Source organism: Lontra canadensis, unplaced genomic scaffold (genome assembly GCF_010015895.1).
Source record: "Lontra canadensis isolate GAN:19392208 unplaced genomic scaffold, GSC_riverotter_1.0 scaffold82, whole genome shotgun sequence".
Taxonomy (NCBI): domain Eukaryota; kingdom Metazoa; phylum Chordata; class Mammalia; order Carnivora; family Mustelidae; genus Lontra; species Lontra canadensis.
In genome coordinates, this window is record NW_022631076.1 from 5,228,257 (window position 1) to 5,248,353 (window position 20,097).

The window sequence follows — 20,097 nt, forward strand, 5'->3', positions numbered from 1 at the left end:
TGATCCCCGGAGTCTCGGATCGAGTCCCGCACTGGGCTCCTTGCTCTGCCCGGAACCTACTTTCTCTCCCTCTGCCTGCTTGCCTGCTGCTCCCCCTGCTTGTGCTCTCTGTCTCACTCTCTCTCTCTCTCTGTGTCAAATAAATAAAATCTTTCAATAAATAAATAAATAAAGTCTTTAAACAATGTAAATCAATAACAAATAATAAGTATCAGGCCCTGGTATTTACTACACTTTCTTTTATAGCCTCATTTCCCTTTGTTGTCTGATGACTCCTGCGCTCCACTCCCTCTGAACCACTCCTAAGTGTCTCTAGGAGACGTCTTTCTGATACTGGCTTGTGTACTTTTGTACAGGATGCTTTCCTTTGAAGTCCCTGGAATGGGTCCCTGATGATCCACCCAGGCCATTGCTCAATTCTTCTTTCTTTCGTGAAACCTCCCTTGATTTCTCCAGACAGAATTTACCCTTGGATCTGTTTGTTCAGATTCCAACTTGGCCAAAACTCTGTGGTTGTATTTCTTACGTGACTTAGGATTTTTGGCTTTTTTTTTTTTTTTTTTTCTCTGCATGGTGTCAGGCGTCCTTCAAGTTTTTTCTATTTTACTTAACTGGAATAAAATTAAGGATTTATCACCTGGACAGAATGAAATGTTTTATTTCAAGGATTTGTCAACCACTCTTAGCTTTATCACAAGCCATTTCAGCACAAACGCATAACTATGCAGTCCCATACAGTCTTTATGTTACTGCAGAATTAGAAGCAAACCTAGAATTATTTCATTCACTTCCTTTCCTTCTAACAGCTATAAAGTCTGCAGATACTTGTGAATTACTTCTTGCTTCTCATCATCACTCGGGATCTCATCCACATGCTATTCACACTTCTGTCCAGATCATTATCTGTTTCGACAATCACCTTCCTACTACCCACTCTCTAGCAGTTAATATCTTATTGTCAGCAATGGTTCTCACCGTTGGTGTCCCTACAAGGCTACGCAGTTGATGAGAAATGAATAGGATATATTTATCAAGCCAGGTGTTAGGGTGCACTTTATGTTAATGAAAGGGAAAAATGAATGAATTTGCTTGCTTTAAGAGGAAATGACTGCTCCTTCTCTTTTGCTCAGGGAAGACCCAATGTCTTACTGATTTATGTTTAACTCCTTTCATCTCCTTTTAAGTAGAAAGGAAGAGCAGGACCCTTATTCTCCTCGTAGAGCATAACCCATTCAGCATGTCTAATTTGTCCTAAGATGCTGTGAGTATCTGGCATTCAGGGCAGAATTCTAAGAGAGAGAGTTAACATATGTAAACATGTAAAATAGAAGATAAAAAAGAGGGATGTTGAAATTAAATCAGACAAACTAGAAAACTTCTTATAGAAAGAAGTATCCACAAAAAGATAAAAAATATTAACAGTAAACTCTGAGTTAAGGTACTAGCTTGGAAGAAATGAACTGCAATACCATGGGACAAATTCCAAAGGAAAAAGAAATTAAACTTACCCAGAGAGTTTTATTAGTACATATTTTTTTTACATTTGGAAATGTGTAGTGTAGTTTACCCTGAAACAGACTACCATGAAACCAATCAAACACTAGGTTAAACCCTGTATTCTTCAGATGTTGGAATTTCTGTGAACTGTAAAAGCCAAGTGCACCGCGTGTCTGTTAAGGTTATAAATTTAACCTTTATGATCCATAGAAAATGTGACTGGTAAAATTTACAGTGAATTACATTTTCCTGCAATTTGAACTATTTCGAATTGCATGAAGGTTTTTCCATGCGTTGTCTTATTTCTAAGGAGTGAACATAACCACCCAGAAACTTCTTTCCATACCCAGCTGAGGTTATTTAAGGTAAACATCAATGCGGTTATGGTTGTAATGCATTGTATCTAATTTCTTTCCAAAAAAAGTAAATACCCACCATGACTGCTAGTCAAAGCCTCAAATGTTTTGGACAGTGTTCAGTGCATGGATTTCAGCCTTTACTTGAAGGTATCAGAGAAAAGATTTATATTCAGATTTCCCAAGTTAATGTCCAGATTAAAACCAGCACTCAAACCACTGGGGACTCATTTTCTTCTTTTCTAGAGTGGGGAGGACAATACTAGATATAAAAGTGCTTTGAACTACAAAGCATAAAATATTTTCTGCTGGATAAGGTATAACTTAGACATCATAGCACATGAATGCTCCAACTTCCACAAAACCTGGGAAACACCATCAAAAGCAGAAATTTGGAAGCAAGGCTCCCTTCACGTACCTGCTTCATATGTAGTGGCATGTGCAGTCATGCTCCATGTGCTTGACCTTCTGTTTTTTGTTACCATGACCGAGAACTCATACATCGTGTTGGGTTTGAGGCCCGTTGCTGTATAACTCAGAGATGTTGTGTCTTCTGACTGTACCAATGGGGAATAAACAAAGAGAAAAAGATGAACTATATCAATTTGCTTAGTCAAAGCATGTAAAGAGACGACCAAATAACAAACAAGGAGTCTATTTCCAAATAGCATAAGACCTAGGACACAGCACTCACTCTACTTCCTTTCTGTCAGCTAGTTTACACTGGCTAATTATAGATCAAAAACACAATGGATCCAATCAGGTGCAGTGTTGTTCAGAGGGGCCACTAGCTGATCAATTTTCCCAAGTAGGGCAATAACCCACTGTGTCAGGACCAATTCTGCTTGCTTCTGTCAATTCCATTTTTAAGCTAATCTCCACTGACTTTAACTTTCATGTGTTTGTAATAACCAAAATCTTTTTTCCAGAAGTTTTAGTTTATATATTTTAAATAGATCATCATGATTATTTTTCACTAGTAATAAAAGTAATTTTTAGAGATCTGCTACTTATGATTTTTAAAAATATTCTTTATAGAACAAACTTTTAGTGATTCCAGAATCTGTTGGGATATTATAAAGAAAATAAACAAAAGAAATGTTGAATTGTGTGGTCTTCTTTTATGCAAAGTTTACATGAAACACACATTTAAGTATGGTCACTGGGGCAATTGATTAGGGAAGGAACAACAAATTGGATATGTATTAAAAGACTCTAATTGTGTTAATATTATTTATCTTTTGAATTCATTCTTTGTCTTTTGATAGCAGGTTAAAGATATTTTACTAGAAAAAGAAGTATCTATTTCTATAGCTTACTCAAGAGATCAAATTGGTAATGAAGAAAAAAAGAACAGGTTAATCATCCAGGTTAATGGATATTTTCCATATGATCAGGCAAATTTTATCTATTTATGCCTCTTATAAGTATCAATTTATGCTTGGTATTTAGATCTTGTTTCTTTTCCAAAGCTTAATATTTACCTTCACTTTTATATTTATTACATTTTTAAGTATCTCTGTTTAGAAAATCAAGGAGAGATCTTTTTCCCTATCTATGTCACACCTATCTCCTCCTATACTACTGCAGTATGGTGTATCTTTTTTATTCTACTATGAATCCTTAGATTATAGCTATGAAAATGCTACACTTCATTATAAAACCAAATAAATATTTAACTGTACTAATAACATTTTGATGATGTGCCCATCCACCCTATTAAAGTGATGACCTCGTAAACTTCTATCAGAAGCTCTTCTTTAAAATAACTGTAAAAATGTGGGCCCTAAGTAAATGTAAAAATACTCTGTAGACTCAGGAAAATAGAATTTCATCAAATAAAACACAACATGGGCAGCTAGTATCTGATAGGCTGAAATATAACTTCCAAACCTGTCTTCCTTCACTACCATGAACACCTCTAAGTCTTAGAAATGGAAATAAGGGGGAGACCTGGGACAATGAGTATTATTTCAGCTAGGAAGAGAAGATCATACTTTTATAAAACTAGTCTCTTTGAGCATAAACGTCACTGGCATTTGGGAGGCTGCTAAGCAACACTGTCCTTGTTTGTGTTTTTGAATGACATACTTGCATTCTGTAAATACCATGAATTCACTGGGTTTTCTCAGGAAGGTTATTGTTCAGAATAAATCATTAGCCTAGCAGCACTTTGGAAAATCATGGCCAGTTACTTTTGAGAGCATATAATGCAACAGGTACTACCCCTCTGAGCCTCAACTTACTCATCCATAAAATGGAGATAACACTAACCTCCCAGCATTATTTAAAGTGTCTGTAAAGTAAAACATAGTATCTGGTCCAGTGAATGTATTAAATAATGTTACCTACAATATTTCATGCATTGTCTAATGTGATATATAACTTTAGGCAAGTGTTAACTTCCCTTTTGAATTAAAAATATCTTGAAGGCATGACTGAGTCTTGCACAATTTTGTATCTTCTGTAATAGCTATGCTATATCTGGCAAGCACTAGTCAATATTCAGTGAATATATTTCGAATAGAAATTTATATAAAACATCATGTGATTAATCATTTCAAAAGAATGTAAATTACAAAAAATTCCCTCTTCTGATAAGGAAGAGCAAGATGGAGTTTTAGATATAAATGTCTGGAATATGGCTTGATTTGGGATTAAATGAAGTATTCCTGTGGGGATAGCCTTGGATAATGACATTAAGTCACCTGAGCTCTAGCTGAAGTTTCATGGGAAATCTTTTCCAAGTTATACAACCTAATGACGTCTTCAAAAAGGAATCTACATACATGTTTAACTACGGAGACTATTACTCTCTTTAGAGTAGGTGTGGATATTCCAATCCTATAGATGAAAAAAATGGAAGTGAGCAAGTTCAATGACATGACAGGTCAGAGCAAACCCAACTCCTGCACCTAGGTCATTGGACTTCATGTATTTATTATTCCCCCCCTCTATTTTGTATATATTCTGCCTACCGAATAAAACTGTGCTTGGGGGTGAGATGAAATAATAGATATGAAAGTCGTTTGAGAAGTTCATCAATGTAAAACCAAAGCATTCTATTACCACTATTTGAAAAATGTAAGCTTATTTGTATTACTTTTTAGTGGGCTAGATATGGTCTGTATTTATCCTTGCTATTCAACTTACCCCACCCTTTTCTCTAAAACTCTTCTTCTCAGGGTAAGGATGTAGAGTGTGAGTGTTTATGAAGGGGACAGAATGTTAGTAACTGAAAGCCTTAGGTCAGGGAAGATGGTGGGAAGAGGAACATTTAAAATCTTGTTTTTTGTTTGTTTGTTTGTTTGTTTTAAAGGTTTTATTTATTTATTTGACAGAGGGAGAGATCACAAGTAGGCAGAGAGGCAGGCAGAGAGAGAGAGAGGAAGAAGCAGGCTCCCCGATGAGCAGAGAGCCCGACGTGGGGCTCAATCCCAGGACCCTGGGATAATGACCTGAGGCTTTAACCCACTGAGCCCCCCAGGTGCCCCTGTTTTTGTTTGTTTGTTTTGTTTGTTTTTCCTATTCCCAAACTTCAATCCATGAGAGAAATCAGCCTCTGGTTACAAGGAATAGTTATTGGGTTGAGTCTTACTTTACAGGCATTCTTTGTGAGACTCAATAATTCCATGTGTGCTGTATTAACTATTCAACCGAAATCATTTGCCTCAAGAAATTCTGGAACTTAAGCCATTCTGCAGAGAACAATCACTGTCCTCCAGAACATTTCACATACTGGCAAAGTACTCATGGCCATTCTGTGAAATGAATGTATTGACAGAGTAGAACAATTATGAGCATAAAATTTTTAGAGTAGTCTTTTAAAAGTAAACTTAGAATTGGACAATCTGTATATAAAGAGAGACTTTTTTAAAAATGTCCTCATATGTTTCATTGGTTGTCTTATCTGATAATGTTATCTTTATTTATCATTCTGCTGAGCCCTAAATCTAATACTGCAAGGAGATGGATAGGGTACTTAAAACATATGTTATATCAACGATACTATTTGGACTTGCCTGGAGAGTTTCTCCAAATACCTGACCTAGCAGGGTGACAGCACCAAAGAAAGCTTTTTAAAATGGTTTCAACTAAAAACTGATTTATGATGAAATGTGAATTTTACAACACTAAAAAGTTGAAAGAGACTAAAAGCAGATGCAGCATGCCTACAGGAAGAAAGAGGCAGATTTACAATACTATTGGTGGGATTTTCCTTTCTCTCTGTAGTCTTTAGAGTCAGACACTCCCAAAGGAAATTGTCATCCCTGAAATCACCATTGGCTAGAAGCTAAATTAAGCAAGATGGCAGCTTAGTGGAAAGAACACTGCATGAAATATCAGGAGATTCAAATTTTCTCCGAGAGCTGTCCCAGTGGAGTGGTAAAGAGAACCGATCATGTCTTCTCAGATAAGGGGCATCTGAAGGAGCTGGAGTGCCAGGATTGAACTACTGGTTCCTTGGTTACTGGGCAACATGTATGATCCTATTTTTAAAGCTATCTTTTTCATCCCAAACCATCGTCTTGTGAAGGTTTATGTTTTAAATGTGTTTTCAGATGTTATCTCACTTGAATAACTTATGGATTCTTTGAAGTGTATCAGTGGAACTGTCTTACTCATTCCAAAATTATAAATAATATGTTAAGCAGCAACAACTGTGCGCAACTGCCTCTAGAATCTAGCACAGTTCTAGGGATATTGTAGGTACTTGACAGACAGGCACTTGTTAATTTTCTCATTTAGACCACATTTTGTGTATCGTTTGCATATACTAACATTGTGGCAGGCTTAGGAGGTAAGAAAATTGTCCCTGCATACAACTATTTGCTGGAGTTGCTAAGGCTGGCTGACAGAGACTTAGAAGAAGTAAAGAAAACGCCTCCAGTATCTGTTTCTACTGAGCTCTTACCAAGGTTGTAGGATGACTCAGTGAAAGAGGTTGGTCTAATGCATAATAGTTAAAGGGGAGTGTGCACTGTGGTTTTCTTTACCACCTGAGTGTGTTTCAAGGCTAACTGAGGAAGTAGATGCTAATGGCGTCGAGTGCTTTCTAAGGACTTTATAACAAAGTCTTCCAGTTGTGTTCCCAGGCATATGCACTATAAAATGGGTCTCTGTAACATTAATAGGGTTGCCTTTTGTGTCTCATCTAGATTCCAAATAAAAGGAAAGACACCAACATCTGCCCCGAAAAATGAATGTGGAGCTCTGCTATTTTCTAAGGAAAATGGCATTCCTTTGTCCAGAATTGAATCATTTACACAAACGCAGCATCTGCTGGCATTTGAATAACATTCGACATTTCTTGAGGTTGTTCTACCTTGCCTTAGAATTGCTTCCTAAGATACAATTATTCCCATTCTAATTTTAGATACTGAGTTATTAAAATGCTTTGTTTCCCATCTGGTGCCACTGCAGCAAAATGACTCACAACCGTCCAGGAAGCATTTAAAACAAGGTATTAAGCAAATGACAATTCATTTTAAATTTTACACTATCAGTTAGAACTTCACCTTGTATTTCGCATTCGCAGAAAAGCTGGTCCTCCACCGGACAGTGTAAAGTCGCACTTCAGATGTTTTTTGGTTCTTAGGGACAGAGTTGTCTGCCCAGCTGACCCTCACGGCATCGTAGGTAAGAGCCACAGCCTGTACACCTACTGGTGGGAGCATGGGGGTGGAGACATCTGGGACCGAGGTGGGGAAATCATCAAGCAAAGGATAATAATCAACTGGGTCAGTGGGATCTGGGTTTAAAAACCCGCCAAATGAAACAAACAAATAAATGCATAAATAAAAGAGTTAAAAAAATAAATATCAGTGGTAACATGTCACGATGAGTTAAATGCATGGCAATAATGATGAAAGGGAACATGAGAAGAACAGAAAAAACACAATTAATTCAATCGGAAAACTCATTAGAAACAGTATTGCTTTATTACAAAAATAACTGACTATTTTCTGTAATTCACTCATTTCCCTATAGTGGTTTTATCAACTCCATTTTGGTGATCACTTCTAGCTATATATCCTAAACGTCCATTTCTTCTTAGAATGTTGCACATTGTTTCCTAAAAGGTCTAGTATAGAAGTTGTCGGTTTTAGAACTATACAGATAGCTTAAAATACCAAGATCAAAAGGAGCATCTGGTGTATTTCCTCCTGGTAAGGAAATAAATGTCTATCCAGTATCTTTTGTTTGTTTGTTTGTTTGTTTATTTTTCTTTTCTATCTTGATTTGTTTCTCTTTCATTAATGTGCTTAGAAATCAGTGCTTTCATTAATGCTTAGACTGTATCTGCATAATATTGTTTAGCCAAGAAATAAATAAAAAAGCCCAAAGGGCTCTGCGGTCTACAGCAATCCGTCTACGGCTATGATTACGTAAAGCCAGCCTGACCAAGTCCATGGTCTGTGTGGTCCAATGATATGTTTGTTAAGTAGGTTTCTCCTAGCACTTGGGGTGGCAGGTTTTCAAAGACTGAAATCCTTAAAGAAAGTATCTAAGTAGCTGTTTTATCCACTTTCCCACAGAATAATTCACTAAGGCTCTTAAAGCATACCTATATTCTGTATTACTTGTTCCAAAATGTCAAGTTCCATAGGAAGACTTTATGTTATCGACTAGGAAGACAGAATGAACTGTGTGAGGTACACACGGGCTTTGATTAACATAATCAGAACCTGCGTGACGAGATATCTAAACCTGCTTTTAGAAAATTCTCTAGAAAAAATTTGTACTCATTTTTATGCTGTGGATATCACAGTCACAAGAGTTTATCTTGTGGCCATAATAAGAGTCCAGTTTTGAGTCCTTTGTAACTAATTTTACCTTTAAATCATGTAATATATATTCTCACTAACAAAGAAAAAAAAGCCCTCAGGCTGGGCATATAATGACATTTGGGGAGCTGACCTGCTAAAATGTAGGGTTTCTGAAGGAGTGTACATAAAGAGTTTATATTTTTAAATAGCCTAGTTCCAAGCACAGCAGCTGCTGGCTGGTTTTTGATGATTACTTCACTTTGTCCACTGTATTTCAAATGCCTATCCCCTGATTATTACTGTGTTTTCCAATGAATTATTTAGTAGTTTACTGGGCTGTGGTCTTTGGAGCAAAATATAAAACCTGAAAACAAAAAAACAGAACAAAAGGAAAGGGAAAAAAAAAAAAGAGAAAAAGAGAGAAAGAAAAATGTGTGTTTAAAATTTAATGAAAGAGCCCAGGCTTTCTGTATTTCCTTTGATGTGTCTTTTTATTAAGGGCTCCTTTAAACCCAAATGGATTTATGAAATGATGAAGGGGGAGCTGAAGAGCCTCTAGGAGGATCCCGATCAGTCACCAGGTTGGTGCATCGGTGGCAGGTGTTTTGGCCAGACGGAAGCAGGCACTGCCTCCCTTGTTTCTATTCTTAGCCGACTTTCCAAGAAGATGTTATACATACAGGAAGACTATTCTGAACCACAGACTTCTTTTTTGACCAACCTACATACTGTGTTATACCGTATTTGCTGTTTCTTTGCTTAACCTGGTTTTTAAACTTATATGAATTTAATCCTACGCCACAGGTGTCATATATAAGGTTTTGAAAAGTGATTCTACTTGGAGAAATACTAACACTCAATCTGGCTGTTTCTGGATTTTACAGTCGTCTATTTTTCATGACTTGTGGAGTTTCTTGGAGTCTCAGCTTCCAGAATGCATCCCTCAAATTTCAAATGATGTTTGTTGGTAGTTATCTATGGACTTACATAACTTAAGAATTTCTATCTCTGGCCAAGCTTTTCTTGACTTTTTTTTAGTGAATTTGTTTTCAGGAATGGGTTGTCATTCTACTTGCCATCTCCTTTAGATCTGTACTGTCTAATACAAGAGACACTAATCACGTGGATAGTTTACATGTAAATTATTAAAATTAAATACAATTTAAAAATCATTTCTCCTGTTGCACTAGCCAATTTTAAGCATCCTATGTCCATTTATGCCATCTATCATCTTGGATAGTATAGATATAGAGCTTTTCCAACAAAGCAGAATGTTCTAGTGGATAGCAAGCACTATTCTAAATACGTGTATGCTACATGCACTGCTCATTACATTTCTCTCAGCACAGAAACTGAGTAGTTAAATTAAAAGCATTTTTTTTTTTAAGAAAACATTTCTTGAAAAAAACACATTTTTGTTGCTAAATAACATTTTTGCAATTTTTAGGTGCCTTACATGTTGTTGATTTGCAGTGGTTATAGTCAAGAGTAAAAACTAAATAAATTAAAAATTAAAAAGAAAAAAAAAATAGTCTCAAACCTTTTGCTAAAAAGAGAAGCCCATTCAGTTCCTAATAAGTATTTTGGTAAGAGTTCATGAATTTTCAGTTCACATACTAATGTTCAAAACCAGCTTTCAAAAATAATAACATAATTTTACATCTGGATTATACTTCATTCAGACAGTGATAAAACAGTTGAGAATAAGCAAAATCAAGCAACCAACCTCCTTATTCCCCTGCCTTCCCCAGGCTCAAAATGTCTTGTTCTTGCAATAATAAGAACTAGAAAGCTCTACTGCACGAATAAAACTCTTGACATGCTCATTTGACCCGGTGAAACTTTGCTCTGCTCTCATACTAATATGCTCAGGATAGGATGAGGCTCCAGAGATGAGACCCACGGAAGAGCAGGCGTTAGTGGAAATCATCATGGCCTGATACTTACTCCAGCCTGACGCACTTATTGCCTCCGATTTTTTATTTACTCGATGCTGGCCTCTTCTAAGTCTGCTCATGGGAATACTTGCAGAATTTAGAGACAGAGAATGTCTTCTCTGTGGCACTACGACACCTTTACTGATAGAATTTCTATCAGAACCTTAACCTTTGATTCTATTTATTTGTCCTCTGTTCTCTATGACATGTGGAAACAATAAAATAAGTCTGCCACATCCTTCCCTTTAGAAAGGACTGGCTTTATTCACTCCTCTTCAATCTTGCCCTACTGACTTGACTTCAGTAAGAAAATGCCTCACATGATTTCCAACTTTTGGTATCCATTCATCCCCCCAGATGCGTTAGGATTAGAGTCCTAGCAGGGAAAAATAGTCTTACGGATCACTGGTGTTTTAGAAACCACTCTGGGAATGCCGTATGCCAAGGATTAAAGAAGGACAACAAAAGTGAAGGCAGAAGTTAATGTCCTAAATGGTTCTTTGTGAGCAGCTTATCTTTGGTTCATGTAAACTCTATTTTTACTACCACTGCTTTTTGCTCAAAATTGATTTTTTTTTTTTTTTTGATCACCTGAGTGTCCCTTCTTTGTGGGCTTTAGTTTTGGCAAGAAAGTAGTGTTTAAAAAGACTAGCCATAGTATAATTTGTGTGGCCTGATCACAATCTCAAGGACACACTGATGAGCAAGTCCTCAACATCTTTTACCACGGACAGGAAAGAGATGGTTTACTGGATACAAATTATGGGAAGGACAAATACAGCTAAAGTGGCCTGCTATCTCCCAAAGAACCCTGCCACTTACGGAACAAGAGAATAAGGGGAAGTCAAAATTCTAGACGCCCTCCATCATGTTACCTCATGGTTTCCTATTCTGGACCTCCATATGCCTCATGTATTTAGAGGTAATATGTTTGATAGTAGACATTCTCTCGGGGAATACTTCTTATTTGCCCTTTTCGAGAGACATGGTTCCTTTTGATAACACAATGAGGGAGCCATACTATCTCCACAGATAAATGAATACATTGACACATACCCAGAATTTTGCATACCACTTTAGGTAGATTGTAGACCTTGAAAACAGCAACCAAAGATTCAAGCAAACTCTGGATCAACTTTGCCTCACAGAGAAAATCTGGCTGAAATCAACAAAGTGATGGTATATTTGGAAACCATCACGGGACAACTGGGAATTCATTTTACAACTGTGTATTCACAAGATTAGTCTATGAATGGAGTTTCTGGGTTTGGAAAACAAACTGTACCAAGTTTACATAATTTAAGTGGATCCCACTATTTATTCTATGCTGACTTATTCCTCCTTGTCAGTTTTCCATGTTCTCTATGAAATTCTGCTCTCGGATCCTTTATTCTCATTAAGGTGAAAGTAAGTGATGAGTTAAATGAGCTCTGAGGCTTTTGGGTTTTGAAAGGAGGCAGGATCAAAGAATTCATTAAAAAGATGGACCTCCTGGATTTTTCTTTCAGACTTCAGACATAAGGCTATTGGGGATGGTTGTGTGACTTTCCAGTGACTCTGAACAGCACCCCAGAGGTAGTATTTATTCTATTTTTGAGTACGCCCAGCCTTGGTCACAAACAGTCTCTGTAAAACTAAATAAATTAATAAATAACTATATAACAATAAACAATAAAATGTCCTGAATCTCACTCCTCTTACCCATTCCTTTCTGAGTTCCTTGGGCTCTTTTTCTCTCGTGTGCTGCCTTTATGGTCCAACTCACATAAGAATTCCCAGAGGTGTAAAACCCTGGAGGGTGCCAGTCCTTTCAATGTCATAAGGCTCTGAGAACTGTTGGGGTGACCTATAGGCCTGGCTCAGGAAAAGTCCACTCCTCTGACTCAGACTAGTCCAAACCAGTCCCAGGAGGTAGGTCCTTCCTTGTCAGGTTAGATTGAAGGATCCTCTGTAGAGAAGCAAGTGGCCATTTGGGCATTGGGTGGCTTTTGCACAGAAACGTTCCTGCCTCACTGATTTGCAAGATGAGACAAGGTGCTCAACAGAATGAAGAGTGGTATTGGGCTACCAAAATATGAGCTACCGAGATAAGACAGAGAAGGAGAGATCTATATTCTCTGAGTCCACATATTAATTTATAGACTGACTTCCTCTCAGTTTTGTAAACCAAGAAAAAATGAACTGTGTGTGTGTGTATGTATACACAAATATACACAAATATGTATGCACACATACACACTCAACACTCAGAACACGACTAAATACATTTTGCTTGTTCGTGTTTTTGTTTTTTTTCCATTGCATTTTGTTTTATTTTTTAATTTTTTTCCCACCACAACTCAAACATTGGCTCCCTTGTCATAAGATGATGAACTATTTCAGCTTACCTGTTATAGATCTGGTGGTAGCACTTTCATAAAGTGGAACTCCTTCTCCTGCATTGTTAAAAGCTTTTAGGGAGATTACGTAATGGGAGCTTGACTCTGGAGAAAAACAGAAAGAAAATAAACATGCTGATTTTTTAGTGTACTGAAATATCCAGGGTAAACATTTTCCTGCCATAAAATTTAATATAACCTATTAAGTAAGGTGTTTAGGAATGAATAAGTTTGATTCTGGGAGGAAGGGGGCAGTGGTGACAATACAGTTTTTAATCTTCCTAAATCTCCACATAAATAGAGACTGAGTGACTAGATAGACAACCACAAGCATTTGGACAATTATAACAAAAGTAGATGATGAGTTATACTCTCAGACCCTGAAATACAATTGCATGTGGACAAACTACCAACAATCTTAGGACTTGTGTGTTATCAGCATCTGTATAGGAGAAATCAGAGAGAGGCATCAAACTTGAAAACAGGATAATTCTAAAATAACTATCAACTAATGCTAGAAAATGCAACACAACAATCTGAGGACGGTATATGTAAAACTCAAAACTACCCTGCAAAATCTCCTTTCCAGGACAGAACCTACACAGGGGACAAACAGCTGGGAACAGACTTAAAACTTGAGCAGACAGAAGCAACAGAAATGAAGGGAAGAGAGTGTCCAGATAAATTCAAAGAGAGAAAAGTCATGAAAACTTGGAGAGCAAGTGGCTGTATAGTTTTTAGTGTGTTTCAGGGGTTGGCCAAATTTTCTTGTAAAGGGCCCAGATCGTAAATATTTAGCTCTGCAGCCCACATGTTTTCTGTCATGAACTCACCTGCATTTTTTTTGTTTGTTTACAACTCCTCAAGAATGTAAAAACCATACTTGGTTCAGTGAGGTTCAAACAAAAATAGGACCTGGGCCAGCTGTAACCCCCCCAGGCTACAGTTTGCTGAGCCCTCAGCTCTGGTCTAATGAAAACTTTTCTTTTAGAAAAGCTATTTGAGCATCCAGGAATGTAGGGAAACAGGTCATGTGTAGGAAAGCTGAGCCCTCAGCTCTGGTCTAATGAAAACTTTTCTTTTAGAAAAGCTATTTGAGCATCCAGGAATATAGGGAAACAGGTCATGTGAAGGAAAGCAAGCGACAAAAATCTGTTGAGGCTAAATGTCTTACAATACATACTGAGGAGAATGCCATTCCTATAGACAAACAGAGATAAAAAATATGCAAGGAAAGTAGATCAAACCTTTGAAATGCATTATTTCAAATGAGGTAAACAACACTAAGAAAATTAAATGCCAGATATGCAAGAGTAATATAAATTAGAATTAGAAAAAAAAAAAAACTCAGAAATGAGGTAGTATAACTCAATGCAGGCTATCTAAGTAAAAAAAAAAAAATATATATATATATATATATATATAAAATTAAACAGAGTAAAAAGTAAAGAAAATAAAAGGAGTAACTAGAGGAACAAACAAGCACAAGGATAAACAAAACAAAAAGAAATCAAGAGAGAGTAAAAGAAAATTCGGGAGAGAGTGACGAATTGAAGAGAAGGAAGGTCTAACCGACGAGTAATCGTTTTCCTTGAGGAGGAAAACCAAAGAAAGGGAACAGAACAAATACTGCAGAGTAATTCAAGACATTTTTGCTGAGTTAAAAAAAAAATCTTTTAGGTATTTGGACAGAAAGAATACGTGAGTTGAAAAGGGGAAACTTAAATTATGATCTGGCTTTTGGACAGCCACATTTTATGCCAGAGGGAGCTGAGGTAATTTATTTGAGATACTCAAGGTTAAAAAAAAAAAAAAAAATGGGATTCAAGGATTTTATAGTTAACAGAAGTTAGTTTAAATAAAAAGGGCACAGCCAAGCTGTTATCAACATTTAAGCAACCAGGGAGCATTTCTCCTGTGATCCTGAGAACTACCAACCACTGAGAAATGAGCTCCTCAATGACCAGGAAAGATAACCCAACAGCAAACTGGTGAAAAACGAATGTTAGGAACTAAGACTAAGTGAGATTTTGTCTTGTAATGGCTACATGGTCTTCTGTTGTAGCTACCCTATAATTGTATGTCAAAGATAAGGGAGCCTGGGGGTAGTGTGTATATAAAAATTAATGTTTCGATAATTATTATGGATGGTGATATTATTATTATTGTTATTCTGAGACTAATGTAACATGGGCTAAAGCAAATGAATAATCATGAGAAATAATAATTCTATTATCTTCTTTGTCCTTGAGAACCAGAAGATTTGTGTGCAATAGAAGAGGCATGGAAAGTCTTCTGTTCTTAGAATTCAATCAGAAAATCAGTTTCAACTCAAAAGGTATTTTATGTCTGTCCTAGCTCTATCCACTGAAGAAGCCTAGAGACATTGTTAGTAAAAAGGACCCCTAATGCCCAAACTGGGATTTTGGAAAAAAAAAAAATTTTTTTTTGCATTGCAAGAAACAAGGGTTTTTTGTAAAACTGGTCTGCGATAGGACACGTATCAATGGATCCTAAAACGTCTTGATGTAACCAGATAGAAAGGAAACAATCAAACACTAATGGGCTCACGTCAAATGGATTCAGGAATCAAATCGAAGAGCCTTCCACAGACCAAAGATGAAGACAATCTGAGTAAGAGTTGCAATGAGTTGAAACTCAACAAATAAACATGAATGTATGAATTCATAAAGCTATTTTAAAAAAAATAAAAGTCAGTTACTTCTGAGGTTGACAGAGAACCAAATCATTATCTTGAAAACCAGGTAAAAAATCAGACGTTGATGATGTTTTTCCTAAATAAACTTTTCGACTGTGTAACCACACAGCATGTGAGGGGAACCGTACACTTACAATATTCCAACTAGCAAGTGAAAACTCAATGATAGAATACAAATATTACTATGTTGCGGCCCCAGTGAACAAATGGACCTGGGTATTAAGCACTTACGATTGCTAAGATAAAATAGAGAAACCCTGGCATTATGTGTCTTCTTTTTAAATTTTTTTTTTAATTTTCATTTTTTAAATTAACATATAATTAATTATTAGCCCCAGGGGTACAGGTCTGTGAATTGTCAGGCTTACACATTTCACAGGACTCACCATAGTACATACCCTCCCCAATGTCCATAACCCAACCACCCTCTCCCTACCCTGTGGCCCCCCCCACCCCCCACCCCGCAACCCTCAGTTTATTTTATGAGGGCATTATGTGTCTTCTAAAGAAAGAACACACTCATTCTAGAGTCTTCCCCAAGGATGGAACCTACTTAGTCTGATCCAAATGACAGTTTGCAGGAAATAGAGCAAAGAAAGAGTTCAAGTCCAACTTTCAGGAATTCACTAAGCTATATATTTGTTGCTTGTAGTCTTCTGTATCTGTCTTTTACTTTACGATTAAAAAAGTTTTAAAAATGACTGGATTTATCTCCGACAGTGAATGTCTTTTGAAAATTGATTAGATGGCTTTTTTTTCATGAGATTTTATGTGACCCAAATATTAGCATTCGAGATATTGACATTCCAAACCACAATGACACGAGAGCCACAATACAGCCAGAGGAATAAAATAAAATTATATTTAATGTTGTCAAAGGGCTTCTATTAAGTGAATTGCTTCTTCCACAAGAGCAGATATTTCTTTATTTATTTTTGCTGTCAACCTAGTTTACCAATAAGAAAGTAATTGGTTTACAAGTGTTAAATGCTCTTAGAGCATATCTAAAAGACAGACCTCTATTGCCAGCTTACAATCATAATTCTGGGCAGAGAAAACAATGAACAATGAAAGACTACATAAAATTAAGCTGTACAGTGTGTGATACAACTTGTGAATCCTATGTGAGCTTAGAGGTCTGGAAAATTAGTGAGGGACTAGGTCATCTGAGACTTCTTGGCAGATAAGGACTTGGTACAAGGGCTTGAAGGTATGGGTAGGATTTAGAGATAAAAGAATGATTAGGGAGTAGAAAACAACATCAGGGAAATGATGTATTTCAAAAATATAGTTAGATGGGTCAGCAAAAATACTTCTCTACTAGGAAACATCCTTTACAGTTACTGTTTTGGAGACAAAGTCTGATTTCAAACATATGATTTATCCATACAACTACAATGTAAACATTTGCATTAGGGTCAAGATCTATAAAATTGCCTTGCTGTGGGTCAAATTGCAGAAAACCTCTATTTGCATTTATCTATGTATTTGTTTATCAAGGGAGTGAAAGAGAGGTCAGCAATTCCAAAACTCATGTGCTTGGGAGCTAGGATTTCGATTTCTATTTGATTTGGTTTTACTTTTTAAATCTGAAGGAGAGAGAAGAGAAAGGAAAAGAGATAGGGAGAGTGAGAGAGAGGGAGAGATTTAGTAACAGCATATGGAGGATGCTAGACAGTAATTCCTCTATGTAATTCACCTAAGGAATGGAGCCACCAATCCAAGATGTTATTAGCATACGGAAGGCAGTCTTCTAGGCTATCAGCATACGGAAGGTAAGCCACAAATCTGTAACCTCAGATTCCTATATACACAAATACATGCAAATCTACACATATTCATGGAAAAATAAATGATGAAGTCTGGGCTTCCTTAGCCAACATGTCAACCATAAGATCAACAGCAACAAATGAGACACTATACTAAGGAAGTAAGGACGGTGCAATAAAATTATAAAGCAGGTCTCATTTATGCAAGGTGATTAAATATGATTGTTTCATGCTGACTTCTCTGTTTGGAATTCATAGTGAAGATTGACTTGATCAGAGGTTCTTCACTTCCTGCTCAGAGTTAAGAGCTGAAGCTCACAGATAGCATGGTCTATGAGACATTGAATTCATGCCTTCACCTCTGTCCACTGCTCGCAGCTGCCCAGCTTTTACCTCCTTAGAAAACATGCTCTGAAAGCCTCTGCAACATTTGTGCACTATTGGTTTTCTGTCTTTTGCATATTATTTCTCATTTAAGAGGAAAAGAATGTGTCTTAGCTGGTTCATTTTCATTTTACTACTTCGAATTTTTATTTCAATCTGAATTTTAACAACATGTGCTCCTCATCTAGCTGCTATCTGGCTCCCGAGCAGTATTTATAATTTCTTAATCTCTCTCCCATAGTAACTGTGAGATAAATGTCATTTCAATACTGACACTTGCTTACAAGTCTCTGATGACCTGAGTAATGGCAGCTTCTTCCATATGATGGCTAGCCATGGTATAGGATAGGCTAGCAAAGACTCTGGAGTTTTAGAATTTCTTAGCTATTGAATTAATGAGTTACACAAATTGCTAAATTCCACAGATCCCAACTATGCTGTGCACACTCTAAGGGAGACCTAGCTTTAATTTAAATAAATTGTGGTAATGGCTTAGCCTTGGGAAAGGGAAACAGATTTGCAATGGAGTTGTAACTGGTATAAGAATATCGCTCAGAGCTCGTGGTCCTGGAAATGATTTGGTCTGGTTTTCTCCTGTTTTTGGTTAGTAATTTAAGGGTCAGGTAAGTTCATTGACTTTTCTAAAGGAACATAGAGCTACCAAGGAAATAAAAGACCAAGGTCAAAGCCACAATTGTTTTGTCTACCTCCCCCTTCCCTTTTTATGGAAAAAACAAAGAAACAAAAATCAAACAGACAAACAAACCAAAACAACCCTTTCCTTTATGTTCTTCATACTCTACCCTCTCATTAACATCTTTTGAGCTTCCCCTGGCTTCTGTACAGTGCTTTTGTCAAATGCATCTGAATCTCCTAAGAAAGCAGCAGGAATATTGCATGCCCTCACAGAGCTTGCAGTAATGAATCAACCTGAACAATAATAACAAAAATATCACTCAGTTATTGGTTAATAGTGGACAGTGGGCTGTAACGCTTTGATCCCCTTTTATATTGTGATATTGGCCTCTTGTTCGTGTGTTGAGGGGAAGAGAGGCTGGGAGCAACTTAGGGGTTTTCTCCCCGTACAAAAGGAGAGTGTCATTTATGGACGCACCACTAGAGGGCAATGTGGAGCTATTTTCCTGCACATGCTCAGAGCTCTTAAACTTTAAAAACCGGTGAATCACAAAAGAATTGCCTGGAATTGCTCCCTCTATAGAAGAATCAAATGAGTTAAACACATTTAATATCATAATGAATTCCAAATGAATTAATCATTAATTATGGTCAGACTCCATTGTTCAGGAATACACTTAATGACAATTATGACAGCAAATTTATTTTTTGGATTTACTGAAATGATGCAGATACATGGCTTGAAAATGTACCAGTAGCCTCTGGAAAACAAAGTACAGCTGTATTTTTTTCGTTTGAATTCATTGTGATCAAATCACACTGAAATAACTTGGATTTTGGTAGATGTCCATGGGAATTATTTTTAATTATGGATATTCTGAGTGATTCCACAGGTTTCAAATTATTGATCAGGTTTTCATCACTATTTGGTCAACCTTTCTCACAGGATGAATTGGATTGGGATAAGGGAGGCTGAAAAAAGTACTTAATAACTCTCTGAGCCTCTAAAACACATGGCTCCTGGCAAGTATCTCTTTTATGACCAGGGGGAAAAAAAAAGGAATAAACGCATATTCGCTGATTATGAGGGTTGTAAAGACAAGGGATGGGCAATAGAGAAGCTTCTTGGTTCTCCTTCCCCAAAAACTTGGTAGGTGAGAGACCCATTATTCTAAGATCTTTTGTTGAGGTTTTCTTGAAGCTAGTGAGATGAATGGCTCTCTGGGGTGGAGAGAGTGAATCAAAAGACCTGTTGAAAGTTCTTCAGGGACTAAACCAACATGCCTTATGTGGTAACAAAAGTGGCGAGAAGAACATCATTATTTTTAATTAATATTTGGTGTGCATTAAATGCCACTGGCATGTGCCAGATTAACAACCTGTAGTCCTTTACTCATTACAGATTATGTACTTCACTCAGTGGCCCCCCTCCAAGCCAAGAGCTTGTCAGAGCCCAGTCTCCATGTCCCTGCATCTTTCGCCCTTCCCATTAGCACTGCCAACCAGTCAATTAGAGAAAATTAGAGTGGTAGCTGTTTTCCTAATGCGGAAGCCTGCTCATTACAGGGAACCAGGGCTACGTGCACACAGAGTCCAGGCCAACCGGATGGCTGTCAGATGGTAAATGTTATTGGACACCTCTGACCCCACT

General features: G+C 37.0%; 1 protein-coding gene across 2 annotated transcripts in view; it reads right to left on the reverse strand.

Moving 5' to 3' along the window:
- Nucleotides 1-20,097, reverse strand: part of DCC (DCC netrin 1 receptor) — a 1,110,025-nt gene that overhangs the window by 112,303 nt on the left and 977,625 nt on the right. For both annotated transcript variants that reach the window (XM_032882476.1, XM_032882475.1), the window contains exons 16-18: nucleotides 12,948-13,043; nucleotides 7,373-7,605; nucleotides 2,272-2,410 (exon numbers count right to left, since the gene is read on the reverse strand). In XM_032882476.1, coding sequence (XP_032738367.1) covers nucleotides 2,272-2,410; nucleotides 7,373-7,605; nucleotides 12,948-13,043 — 468 coding nt within the window. The remainder of the gene's footprint in view (nucleotides 1-2,271; nucleotides 2,411-7,372; nucleotides 7,606-12,947; nucleotides 13,044-20,097) is intronic.